The 14,109-nt window shown below is 41.3% G+C and overlaps 1 protein-coding gene across 1 annotated transcript; it reads left to right on the top strand.

Annotated features, from left to right (window-relative positions):
* Positions 1-4,655: 4,655 nt before the first annotated feature.
* LOC104951505 (ETS translocation variant 4-like) lies at positions 4,656-12,809 on the top strand. The gene is made up of 5 exons (XM_010778166.1): positions 4,656-4,811; positions 5,340-5,430; positions 5,591-5,638; positions 10,663-10,731; positions 12,745-12,809. The coding sequence occupies exons 1-5, from the start codon at positions 4,755-4,757 to the stop codon at positions 12,807-12,809; spliced, it is 330 nt and encodes a 109-aa protein (XP_010776468.1). The 5' UTR covers positions 4,656-4,754.
* Positions 12,810-14,109: the final 1,300 nt, after the last annotated feature.

Genomic DNA, 14,109 nt, shown 5'->3' with positions numbered 1-14,109 from the left:
TTTGTAGGTGCTCGCTCATAATAAAGCACCATTGCATGTTTGTGCAGGCAGCTCTCCAAAAAGCAACATCAAATGAAATATACTAAACAATGGGATCTTTCCAGGGAGGGGCAATATTCAAATAATCCAGCTTGACCTTTTTAAGGATGTGCCCCTTTTCTTTTTAAAGAATCATGCAGCAAACATTGCTGGCTCTATTTTGTCTGGAGTTATTTTCAGGTGTGTATTGTTTGTTAAGGAAATATTCTTCTGGATGTTAATTTGGGAGGAGATGAGGTAGTCCTGAGAGGGGTGAGGTGGGGGGGCAGATTTGGCAACATGGCATAGTAAGGATGTGACAGGGAAAAGGAAACTAACGTTTTATTTTTGGTCAACTTGAAAGTGAAACTGGAAAATACTTGCCCCTACGCAAAAGGAAGCTACAAGGGCAAGTGAAACACATCCACTCACACACACATATACACACACACAGACTGCCCTGTGTTTCACACGTTGAGTGTTTGCATTAGCAATCATTTTTCAGTTGGAATGGCACGTGAGAGAGGCAGCTCTTCCTCGGAAGCCCGCTCCACTCTCCAAACAAAGTGAGAGTCCTGTTTGCTTTAATGCTGCTCCGATGCCTGGTTGTCATGTCACTCATGTACAGTCAATGTCCCTTATTACAGTTTGATTTAGTTTAAGAAAACCAGCATTTTCATTTAAAGCACCAATAGTGAATAATGCTGTATAAACATTGGATCCCATGACTACTTTTACATGAAAGGCTCTCTCAAAGAGATTTTTCCCAGGCCTGTTTTGGTGCAAATGTGTTGTCATTCATTCTGTAAAACTAATGTCACAATATGTTCAGCAACATTAACTCATATAGACCATTTAAAAAGAAAAAGTGTTGACCTTCTTGTCCATGTTGGCCTAACTCAACTAAAGCCAACATGGATAAAAGGGCGGTGAAAAAATGCGCTTACAATTCCATGACAGCAGGAAGCACTTAATGTGCTGACAAATATTGTGTTGTGTGATCAAAAGCTCCAGAATCACAACAAGAATGTGCAACAGGAATTTGGCTCACAGTATGCTAAGCTCAAATTAAAATGAATGGAGATCTAACCATTTATATACAAGTTATATCTAAAGAAATGTAAGTGCAATTGGACGTTTTGATCGTGCTTCCAGTAAGTCCTTGTGTGTTGCCCTTGTTTTACCAACGATCTTCATTTGTTATCAGGCACCATCAGCCTTATCAGGAGCGAGGGAGGAGTAGGAGGGACGAGAGAGGAATATGAAGCTCCACAGAGAGGAAAGATGGAGAGGTGTTGTCGACAAGCCTTCGAAACAAACACCATCCCCCGCAGTCAGACGCCACGGCCTCTGGCTCCTTATGTCTCCCTTCTCCCCACATCCTCTTACAGTCTGTCTTTCTTCCTCATTCTTTCCATTCATTATTTTTAACATCTCTCTATAAACTATTTCACTTAGAATATCTCTCTCCATTTCGACACATCTCACTCTGCCTCTCAATAGCAGCTGTAGCTATAATAACATTTCAGCCATCCATCAGGCACAGCTTTGATCAATAAGCACTCTGTGTCCACTCCAGAGCACCGCACTGAACTTAAAATGTCTCCCCTCTGTCTCTGTCAGTACTTATCTCTCTGCTGACAAAGCTTTATTAGACTCAGGGGTGGATGACTATTACAATAGATTTCACAATGCATTTCGGCCCTGCGCTGTGTGTAATGTAAATGAAACACACAGAGGTGATCTATGGCAACGGCCTATGTTCTTTACAGTTTCCATTCATCCTAAACGATTGGAAGAAGTTGTAAATCCTGTGCCTGAAACGGCATGACTTTATCAGCACTATAGTAGTGAGGAGGTATTTAAGGCGCCTTCTTCTGCCCCTTTTTTCTTTTTTTTTTCAAGATGTCAACCATGTGGATTAAAAACACATGTGCGTCCCGAACATGTGCCGCAGATCAGGAGTCAATTTTTTTGTATGCTGTCTGAAATCACATTTGACAGTTTTAACTTTAGATGCCTTATGGATGAAGTGTTTAAGAACTGAACCGAGAGATAAATTATTTACAAGCATAAAAAAGGACATACTCAGATGGAAAATTAGGGATTTCGTGCCCACATGCTTTCAAGTGCAATTTTTTTATGCAACGCCAGTTATTTACCAATACTTTGTGGTGGTGAACACAATCATGTTGAGCTTTAATATCTGGGACAAAAATAAGCTTGTGGAAACATTAATAATAAAACATTCTTTCTGTTTTTCTCGCAGAACATACAATAAGGAGATCCGAGCATAACTAACCTTTATGGATATAGAAAGGGAGTATTTAAACAAAAGGGATTTTAATTTCAAAGATTTATATAGGTCTGATGAGGTAAAAGTGTTTCGTGAAGAAAAAAAAAACAAGCATCTGTTGCTAAGCTAACAGCTGTTTTTAGGCTGTTTCATCTTGCTTACGTCGGGAAAATATTTATATTACAGTTCAGTTGAGGCTGGAAATAATTAGTTTTGTACTTCTATGGTCATAAACCAAGGTTTAATGTTGCTAAAAGGAAGTTCAGGGGATCATCAGAGTTGTTAAACTTGTCAAATAATTTCACTCAAAACTACAAATATCAGCCTTGTGTTGGCGCTAAAAGAAAATTCAATAGGATTTATCCACATGTGTACATTAAACCTCTGTAAAAAATCTAATAGCATTTCTAATATTTAAGTCTTGACCAAATTTGTTGACCGACCAACCAACAGTCCAACATCGCCATCCCACAAGTGTGGCTACAACATTATCTTCACATTAAAAAGGGGAAATTTTGAGTCCAAAGTTCACGTGCTTTGAAGTCACATGTGGGTTGTCATGACTCATGGGCAAAAACAAATAATGTTTAGTTGTGCTTTGACGTCCGGGATAAAAAGGAAGTTATGGTGATGAAAAACAGTCTAACACCATTGGCACAAATCCATTTAAAAGAGGTTAAACTAAACAGTATTTAACCAAAGAAAAAACATATCCCCACCCCCCTTTCCTTTCTTCTTTATTCCTTTATATCCACTGTGACACTGTGGTTTGGGAACGACTATTTTAGCATATATGGTTTCAAGAGAGTTTATAGTGGCTTAAATGTAATAAAACAACTGCTAAACAACCATAATGTTTACTTACTTGAATATCCCTCAGCCTTTCCTGCTCAGTGATGGCTGTACAGAGCAGGGCTGATGTAACATTTATGGCCTGTTGTGTACATCTAAATGCACATCTAACTATCATTAAGCAGGGAATAACATGGGCAGTATCACCTGTAATGGAGATTGATATCAACAGGGGGAGAGAGGAGGAATAGAAATGCTCTTAAACTTTGTGTTGTGTACGTCCATGATTCATATTCACCACTGAAACTAAATCTCAAATCCCATCAGAACCTTTGTTTCCTGGCTCCTGACTGCCAACTCCTCCTTAAAAAACAGTCTTTGTGGCTTTAGTTTAGCACTTTAGTTTCAATAAGCAGCAAGCATTTCACCATCCTGTGTACACAGCTTCCTGAAGAGAGCTTTAAATGATGTGGCTTTCTTGTGGTATAAACTTAAAACCACAAGAATGCATATTATTTAATGCTCATGTTAAGGTACAGGGCTCCTGCAGAGGTAGGGCCACTTCTTCCTGTCTGGCCTTAATAAGTAGAGGGTTGAGACATAAAATGAAGTAAACAAAGTCAGGTTCTTTGAGTTTGTCTGGGTAGAAAAGAAAAACATGTCAGAACATTCGTGCCAGGGCAGGTTTTTATGAATGGAAGTTTTTTTTCTAACTTTCCCTCTCTCTTTTTTGTGAATGAAAAACAACTGGAAAATCCAGAATAAAAGCCCGCAGTATACAGGGAGATCATTGGCTGCTGTGGCACAAGCTCCGCCTACGGTTGCTAGGAACCCGACTACCACGCTTCTGATTGGCTCACACGGGGAACCGAGACTTCATTCATAAGTCAGTGTATTCAAGCGGACAAAGGCAAGAAATTTGAGCCCTTGAAAGAGGAAATGCTCCAATCACGAGCCTCGTCTGGCTCGAGCAACAAAAGGCAAGTCTCCCCAAATCATGTCCGTAGCAGAATTGACAACACAGCTGCCTCAAAAGTCCCCTCACTTAAACAAAAACGTGTTCAAACTAACTCTTCCTGCCAATGTTAAGTTGTTTCCGTCGAAATATATAGTTGAGCTTTGCGGCTGTGACTCCACTAAAACTCGCTACATCTGTTTCCCGTCACAGCTACAACAGCGCTGGACTGGTTCCCAAAGAAAGTGGAGCCAAGCAATGTGGGCAGACGTGGCAAAAAGCCCGAGAAACAGTACTAAATAACACTCATAATTCAAACACGCTTTTACGACCCGTCCGACATGTTTTTTATCAACCACGCCACTAGGTAGCCTATAACACAAACAAAAACAAAAACTGAAATGTCCTTCTAAAAACGTGAAGAAAGAGCTGCTTGAGGTGTAAAATGAACGTTACCTTAACTTATAGGTATGTGACGAGCTGTCTGCCTGTCATACACACAAATAAGAGATTTGTAAAGAGGGCAGCAGCCCGCTGGGTAATCACTCGCCATCACTTCCTTTCGGCATTTTTTGTGAATGGAGCTCATTATGCATGCAGCCTCCACGCTGCTCCATTCACAAGCAGCGCTCCCTCCTCTCCCTGCAGCCTGCGTGGATCCACTCTGCCTAAATGACCACAAACGGGTAACGGATGGATTATAAGATGGATGGATATTTGGACCAGCAAGTGCCTTACACTTTAGCAAATGTACGTATGGATGAAATCTTTCTGTTACTTTCATATGTTTTGCTTTGTAAATAACTGCTACCGGGCTTTATCTCTCCGTCTGCTGCACGAGTTTTGGCTGAAGCAGCTGTGTGCGCGGGATATAAAACTACTTCTAACCCCGCTTTAAACTAACATAAATCTTTACAAACTAAAGCATAAGTATTGCACATAGTCATGTTTGTCTGTGGCTTTCTTCTAATCGTGACTTTGCTTGGAGAACGTGTCAATGTGTGCCAAATGGCCACTTTCTCCAGGCGCAAACTGCGCGTTTGTTTTTCACAGATTTCCTCCACCATAGAGAAATGTGTTGTTTTCTGAGTAGATTCATGTTCACATATAGCATGCCTCTTATTTATAACTCATTACAAATTATTGTTAACATACTTGTGTCTGGTTTGGTCAAATATGTCGAAGTGGTTTTTACATGCCACATTAAAGATTTTGACACTGATGTGCTCTGTTGGAATCTGTTTCTCACTTCTCTGTTAACATGTATGGGTTTTGCAGAAGTCGCATGGAAATGGGCCCCTAAATAGACTGTTGATGGCAGCGAAAAGGAAATACATGGACACAGAATTACCCCCTCAGGAATCCGAAGGTAAAGTAATTGAATACGCATGTTGACATCTATCAAGCCCAGGCAATGTCAGTATGAGGCCAATAGTTACTTGATATGCATATCATGAGGATAAGAAAAATATTAGTGAATCTAACTTGTCATTCATTCTGAATATTCATATGTGTATCTTTCTTTTCAGACCTCTTCCAGGATTTAAGCCAACTCCAAGAGACATGGCTCACAGAAGGTGAGATCTGCCAGCTTTTTATTCTTAATTTCTACTTTGCTGTGAAGATTTCCCTGTTAATGACTCATGGGGTTTGATAAGCTTGAAATGTTGGTTAACACAGACTTTAAATTACACAAATATTTAAATTTTTTATTAGAAATCCTGTGACTACGAAGGACACTCATTGCTTCCAGCTCTTCTTTCAGACCAAACTCTTATTAATCCACTTATTTGAGCTACTGTCCCAAACTGCCTGATGCAGCCCACATGCTCATAAACCGTAAAACACCAAAAAAGAAGAAAAAAAAGGGGTCCAGAAAGAACACAGACGGGACACTATTAGCTTCGAGCATGTCCTATTTTGGCCATGTTGGCATGTAGTATGCGTGCCAGCCAGCAGCCAATGCAAACAAACAGGCTATTTGGCTTGTGTCACTCAAAGGCACATAGCGATGAAATAGGGCCCAGCCACAGGCAATTGTCAGCCAGTAGACTTAATAAGTGCAATGATGATGTAAGCCCAAATGGAATAATTATACTGCATGTCAAGAGAGAGAAAACAACACAGGCCGTGAGTCATTGTGCCCAGTTTTAGTGGACAACAGTGGCAGGGCAGTGTTGGTCTGAAAGGTGCTTAAAGACGCGAGTTAAAATGAGAAGTGCAACCAAGAGGTGTGAATTTCAGTTGTGTCTGTTGCTTTGAAGTGCTTTGATGTGGAAGTTAAAGAGAACTTTTGCTCTGTTTTTACATTTAATGTGAACCACATCAACTTGATAAATTCTGTTTAAAGTTGCTTATTGTCACTTTGGTGTTTGAGCTTTGATTTCAGAGTATTACACCAGTATTACAACTTTTATTTGTTGATGGGGGAAATTGTCTTTGTTCTTACCTGAGTATAAATTGTGCATGTACAGGCGATTCTGTGACATCACAACTCTTTTGGAAACTATGGTTTGAAATGCTACTTACACTGGTAAAATGTTGGGTTAAAATCTCTAATTGCAAATATCTGGCTGATTTTGCTGTATCGTTGCGATATAATTAAAAATATTAGAAGGCATGATCATTTTTCACGATCTGGATGGGATTTCTTGTGATGATCTGTCCAAACAACGTTATTTTCATAAAACTGTAGAATCAGTTTGTGGGCCAGAACATCTCTGCAGAGCCACAATAGGTCATTCAGAATGTTATTTTGACACAAGATGTGCCTATAACACAGGTTATGCAGATTGTTTATCCTACATAAATGCTATTTTCTTAAATCAAGTATAAAGAGAATGGGTGGTGCTCTGTTGTTATGTGTAAAGAAGAATTTCAATAGCGATTACGTCACTTTAAAACAGTACAAAGAGCCAGTATTGACTTTGAGTCACAGTATACAGCAGATCGGCACACTATAGGAGAGTAGGACGCTATGTGGAAGCGGTTGTGTCTGACCTGTAGGCCAGACATTTAAATACAGCATGCTCCCCAGCAAGCTACTGTTTATGGGAAACAATGTGGTATCCACGTAGCTTTCTCACCTTTTCTCATGCAGCGCCAAAACCAGCAAGTTCACTTCACACCAGTGTCTCACGTAGACAGAGACAAGAGCCAGAGCCCATAAAACTGCAACAATGGGTGTCGCATCAAAGTTGGAGCCCATTTGTATTCACAGATTTTACAGTAAAAGCCACCCTTAAAGGCTCCGTTTTTCTCACTTACCTTACTGTGGTTTGGTCTTTGGGATCATTTTGGTTTAATTGCCTGGACTTAAACATGAGATTATGCCACCACATTACTAGAATGGACTTAGTATTTAGTTGGTGCTGCTGAAAAGTTAAAATAATAGATCAGAAACATGCTTTCCAAGGAAACAATTACCCTGTGACTCTAAATCACAGAGCACACTGTGATCTGTTTCACTCTTGACTACTTTTTACCAAATAAAAAGTCCCTATAAAAACTCATGAAAGCAAGCCATGTGAATGATTTGAAATGGCACAAAACAGGGCTTGCTGTTGCATTTCTAATCTGATTTGGTCATTTTCATAGGTATGAGCACCACATTAAATTCACCAACATTGTAGTGAGGCGGTTGCATCAAACACAGTTGGATATTTTAAAATCTGAGCAAAAATATCCACATGACTAGATAAAAGCACTATGAGATCAATTAGAAAGTATATTTCTGTAATCTTGGAAGATGTGAAAGGAGACATCATTTTTGATGTACATATTGGGTGGTTGCTTATTGTTGAGTCACAGAGGAAAAGCAGAAATATGGAAGTGTAACTTTATCAAAGTGTTATTTAACCCTAAGTACTGGCTTGTTTTCAGCTTCCCCGGCTAAGACCTCTCCTTTCCTGTGGCATTAATTAAAGACCTTATCATGACTGATTGCAGTTGTGAGGGATTCACCCAGATTGTAAAAGCTGGGTAGCTTGAGGGAGTTTTTTTTCTTCTCCTTTTTTTTTTTTGCCAAAGGAGAGCGGAAGCAAGGGAACTCAGAGAGGGTGAAGTACTGAATGGCAAGAGTTCAGGAGCTTGTCACATCTTGTCTCATTTTGGCCTTTAGGTTTATATGACTGAGGCTGCTTAGCTCCTCCCAGGATCTCCCACTGAGAGAAAAAAAAAAGTCATTCAAGGTGCCTGGAAGCATCGGGGAGAACATGCGTCTGTGCTCGTATAAACACACTTTCCTTCTTGTGCTGACTTGCATCCCAAAGCCCCTGACGAGGTGTTCCTGGAAACAAATCAAATACACATGCAAGCGCTCATGCACGCACGCACGCGCACGCACGCACACACACACACACACACACACACACACACACACAGAGGAAAGGGCACAGACACAAATACACACAGCAGATACTGTCTGATGCTCTTCATCTGCATGTCTTCTGTCTTTATGAGGTCCAGCGTGTTCCGTTTTGGACATGTTGAAACTAGCGGATATGATTGATTGTTAGATGTGCAGAACTAAATATTGGCCCCTGCTCTGTCTCATGCAGCAGCTTTATTCCCCCCCCCCCCCCCCGAGGGCGATAGACCGAAAAGTTAAAAGGGGGTAATATTATTATAGGATAGTAAGACACAGGATGTGGCGTTGTATAAGAAATCGATGTCATTTATCTGAACATGCTCCGAAACGCCATCATCCGGTTTCCTTTGCACAGGAAGGAGGAGTGTGACAACACGAAAGTGGATTTGGATTTCTTATTTCCTCTTTTTGTGTCTGCTGCTCTCTTGAGTTTTGGTAGTGTGTATCTGGAAAGCATAATGTCGGATGAAGTGAGAGAATAGGCTGTTGGGTCAGATTTCAGTTGTTGTTTGAGGTTGCAATCACATCCTTTGCTACAGAGTCAAAGCAGATTTGCTAAATCTGCTATTTATGACTCTTTTGTCCATTTCCACCGAGTGAATAGTGCTAAAGTACCCACAACATGGTACCACTTTGTTTTGTAGCCCATTACACCCCTGATTGAGTTTGTGATATTTAATGATAGCCATCAACTTTTCCCTGCCAGTTTGCTTTTACCATGACGTAAGTGTGAGGCCCAAGCAATGGAAACACTTTTTAAAAACCCAGAAACTTGTGGAGCTCAAGTCGTGCCAGATTAAAAGGTTGCAAGCCCTGCTTCTGCTCTAAATGTAGGGTTAGATCATTAATTCAGGGGTAGTTAACCAAAATGCCATCACGCTCATGGTTAAGTGGGTGAATTTGACCTCCTCACCCCCCAGTAGGTTGTTTTGGAGTCAGATGAATTTTGGCTTTTCTAACCAGTTTGTGTGACTTAATTACCGGCTGCACCTGGGTTTAGCATCAGCTTCATGAGTTTCATTATGGCCGATGGGGCTTCTGAAATCGAACACCACTGCAAGTAATTATAGATCAGATCAAGATATCACACAAACAGTAGCACTGTAGTGACTCGTCTATTTTTTACAAATCATTGGCTGTGTATTGTCTGTGTGACTCTTACATTAATGCTTCATAGCAACCGATATGAACTGTAGTGTGATCAATTCTTAGTAAAGTCACTGCGGATCCAAGAATATGTGACTTTAATTTGCTCCTTTTTCACTGTCCCAGTTCGCCTCTTGATTTGAGTCTAGTTTACTTGTTCTGTATCAGCTAAATTACAGCGAATCCTCATCTACGCAGCAGATTAAATCCAGACTACCTTAAGATTGTTAAACAGAGTCCCCACCACGTTGGGACAAGCTGAATCTGAATAACTGGTTTGTACTGCTTGACAGATTTCTTAACTCGTATATAGCCAGAACAGCCTGTTAGTCTGTCTGGGTATCTACAAAGGAGATAGAAAGAAACAGGTTAACAGCTGGTTGTATAACTCGACCGCTGGTGTACAGATGTCTGGCTAGTTGAGTAGTCATTACATGTCTCGAATAGGATGTCTTAAAAGAGGTTGGGAGAAAAGACGTTGCATAACTTGGACTTGACAAACGTTGTTTTTCCCTCTCTGTTAGGATTTACAGACAAAGAGTTTGTGATAAAATGTCAAAGAAAATTGTGGTTGGGGGAAATGAGATTGTGAAATGTGAACATACTTTGGAATAGGCATTTCGCAATAATAACGGCAAACAAATAACCTGTAGTAAACAATTTTATTTTGAAAAGTAGTAAATATTTTTACAATTCTAAGTTTAGATTTTTGATTATTTATCACATCTTGAGCTCATTAGGTTCCTATAAGTAGGGACTGTCCAACACAACATGCAGAGTCTAGTTTCATGGTTTTAATTGGCAGAAATGTCTCGGTTTAAGTCAAAGGAAACAAGGACGGCAGGTTATCATCATGCTATTCAGGATCTCCGTGTTCTTGCATATTGATCTATGAGATGAGCAAAGTGCTGACCTGCTGCGAAAACTCACGAAGAGAAGCACAGACTGGGCCTGACTCAGATTTCCAGAAGAGAAACAGTAAGACAGAACAAGGGAGGAAAGTAGAGACAGAGAAAGGTCACTTGTTGTCAAAACTATTATAATCATGTCAAATTTATGGCTGTTCTTTTTTCTTTCTAATTTCAGCTCAAGTTCCCGACAGTGACGAGCAGTTTGTTCCTGATTTCCATTCTGAGAACTGTGAGTACTTTCAATGTATGCGTACTCTGAACGTATGTGTGTCTATGCCAAGACATTTGATTATCTGAATATAAAGTACACAGATCAGATGTTTTTTAATTCTTTTTCAATGGGGCATTGATCTGTGAATGGACTGTCTCAGCCATCTTCCAGATGGCTGAGACATTGGACTGTAGGCCTTCTCGTGAATTCAGCCAAAGTATGCATGTCCTGAGAAAGTGAGGATGAATCCAGCGGTCAGATTTGTGACTGTGAATCTGCCAGTGGCTTAGGTAGGGATACTGTAACTCGCTGATGTTACAGTATCTCTTTGGCAGACAAAACGGCACAAGGCCTAATGAGCCAGTCATCATGAAGTCAATTTGGATGCCAGCATTATGTGCTGCCGTCATCCATTTGCATGCCTTTGAAAAGCTGAATGGGTACGGCCCAGGAAACCAGTAAAAAATCGGAAGGTGTAAAATAGAGAAGCAAATTCCTGGGCTGCACAACTGAGCGGCTATTTGAATGAGTTTCCCTTTCTTGTTGCGCTAACAATGGCGATTCAGGATCTGGGTGGGAGTACAAACAGTTTTTCGGTCCCATTCAACGCACTGCAGGCTTCCCCATCTTTAGCAATAACACTGAAATGCTTAGGGAGAAAACTTGAAATACGTGAAGTATAATCTCATCCCCCAAAGTAAAATTGACAGCGTTTGTTCCCAGTCAAAAGGCACTTCTTCTCAGTGAAACCAATGTGTCCTTTGTGTGTAAACATCATGTGATTGAACCAGCTCCAAGTCACAACGGCTCAGCCCCTCGGTGACACATGCTCTGTGCAACGTTGTCGCTGTCTGTTGGCCAACAATGCGAAGCAGGAAGTGCAGATGAACCCCAGGGCACACAGGGGTCATGTCTACTTAACCCCCTGACCTGTCAGCCAATCAGCTGTCAGGCCTCTGCTAACGGTTGACCAGTGTATGATTTGTAGGGTCACAAGGGCTTCAGTTTGACGGGCAGCTCACTTATACGCAGCAGAGACAGTCCCACGTTGACAGACAGTGTCCCTGCTGGTCCCAGTCAATAGCTCCGAGTCCACTTTGAGCATCTCTATCCAGCTCAGATTTAGGCGAAATTGAATCTGACAAGCGACCACTAACATATTCATCTTTTTGTTTCAATCTGGTGTGTTAAAAGCATAAAAAGGCTTATCTTTCCCATACTGCGCTAAAATGCGTTCTCATTGTCATGGGGTTCTTTTTAAAAACAAGGTGACTCACCTTTTATGGAAACTGTAGTACATAAAAAAAAAAACATAAAGCAAAGCCCTAATCCCAGGTGACCGGAATATAATTGAGGCTTGCATTGAAAACAGCGCCCTTTTAAAATTAAACATTGTTGTTTACTGAGTCAGGTTGTTACCTGCATGGGTGTGGTGTTGAAGGAGATGAAATCAAAAAAAAGAAAAAAGCAGATAGGCAAAAACACTAGGACATGTTGGAATGCTAGATTGGGGAAGAGGACGGGGGGGCTGGGGGTGGCAAAGGAGGGGATTGTGCAATACCTGCACATCTGGTAAATCTATCTCATCTGGTCCATTCTCCCTCGGTTCACCGCTAACAAGCCCACTCTGTGTGCAGGCTGCCATTGAGGGAAGGTTATGCCAACATGCAACTTTTATGTACTTGCTGACCTGCCTGTGTGTGTTTAAAGGTAATTGAGCCATTGGTGATAACAACGCACCATATTTTCCCCATCAAACTAATGTGATTGGCCCTTGCATGGAAAAAGAAGGATGTTGATGTGAGGAGATGAGGATTAATGCTTCATTTTGGGGCCGCTGACAGCAGCTCGGGGGTTATCCTCGCCTGACGCTAGGCTGTCGGACTGATTCCTTTATCTGTTTACTGCCTGCGGGGAAGAAACACCATGGAGGTGTCAGTCAAATTGATGGCGAAGATACTTAATTAAAATAGTTTGAACATGTCACTACTTAAGTTTTTGTGTTTGAATAATCACTTAAAAGCCAGCTCCTGGGCGTTTAGCGAGGCCCTGCCGTCGTCTTTCTTTGTCCAAGTATGTTGTTTACACTTGGAGCTGCTCGAGAGATGTGACCCATTCATACATTTTCTTCCCTGCGTGCGTAAGAGGAAGTGTGCCTCTCCCTCCCCCTTCTCTCCTTCTCTCTCTCAGTCCTCCGCTGCTCCCTCCTTCGCTCTTCATTCATAAAAAAGCCCTACATTACTACAGATCCCCCTTCTCTGACACCCCCTCCTCTCCAAGTGGATACTCCAAACCCCTCCCTCCCTTCCTGTGTCTGTACAAACTAAGCCGAATTTAAAAATCTGGACTAAACCCCCCCATCCCTTTTCTCTCTACCTCTCTGTGTCTCTCTCCACACACACATTGAGTGTTCCAAGATGTGAACTAATCTAGCGATTTGGGAGCTGTGTGGGACGATTGTTTAGTTTTGTGCCTTGCAGTAATTATATAGGAAGTTGTGGCCATAGAATGCCTTTAAAGTACTTTTCAAAAAGCAAGTTTAGCAAAAGGAGAGAAAGCTAAGAAAAGAGGGAAGAGAATAAAGAGGATTTAGAGAAGAAAAAGAAAGGACTTCAAAGTCTGACTCTTCTTTTTGATTTCTATTATATCTCACCATTACATTGCATTCCACCCATAGAATGTATATATTCAACCGCTAAAGCTCATCTCACCTTATTGAGTAAAGTCTTTGTGCGCCTTTTCTTTGATTATTGTACAAAATGAAGTGTGAGTCTGGGGGCCGAGGCGAGTGTGATATTTTAGCCTTTGTAGACCATTAACATACACTAAAAGCTATATAATACACTGCAGGTAAGGGAAAAACAATCAAAAGCATAACAGGGCGTCAATATAGAATGTGTGTGTCAAAAATGACTTAAATTATTGATTGGCCTTCAGAAAAGGTGCACAAAGAAGAAAGAAGAAGGGAACAAAAGAAGGAAAGAGGGAACAAAACAAGGACAGAATAAAGGAAACAACATAAAGGAAAGGTTCCAGTAACCCAGCTCTAACCAAATCCTCCCCGCAGTGTGTCTCTCTGGCTCTGCGTGTTCTGCTTTGTCATGAATTCACAGCCTTCATCTTGTTTGGGTTGTTTTTCTGGATCAGAACCGGCCCAATCAGGCCCTATTCGAAGCATGAGGCGATGGGCGAATGGAGCCCCCCTCCCCCACCCCCTTTTCCAACTCCCTCTCTCCCCTAAAGAGAAACATGCAGCCTTGTGTTCTTCTCTTTCCAAAATACAGCTGCTATGCAACAAAGTGCGCAAAAGCAGCCAGGTGCCTGCCAGACATGCATGCAAACCCCCGCTCGTCTTCCTCCACGTCTGTGTTTGTTACAGAGTTTTGCTTTGCTTACGAGTAAAATGGTTGA

Source organism: Notothenia coriiceps, unplaced genomic scaffold (assembly GCF_000735185.1).
Source record: "Notothenia coriiceps isolate Sejong01 unplaced genomic scaffold, NC01 NC01_scaffold00018999, whole genome shotgun sequence".
NCBI lineage: Eukaryota > Metazoa > Chordata > Actinopteri > Perciformes > Nototheniidae > Notothenia > Notothenia coriiceps.
Note: the sequence above shows the minus strand (reverse complement) of the source record. Positions and strands in the feature narration are given on the sequence as shown.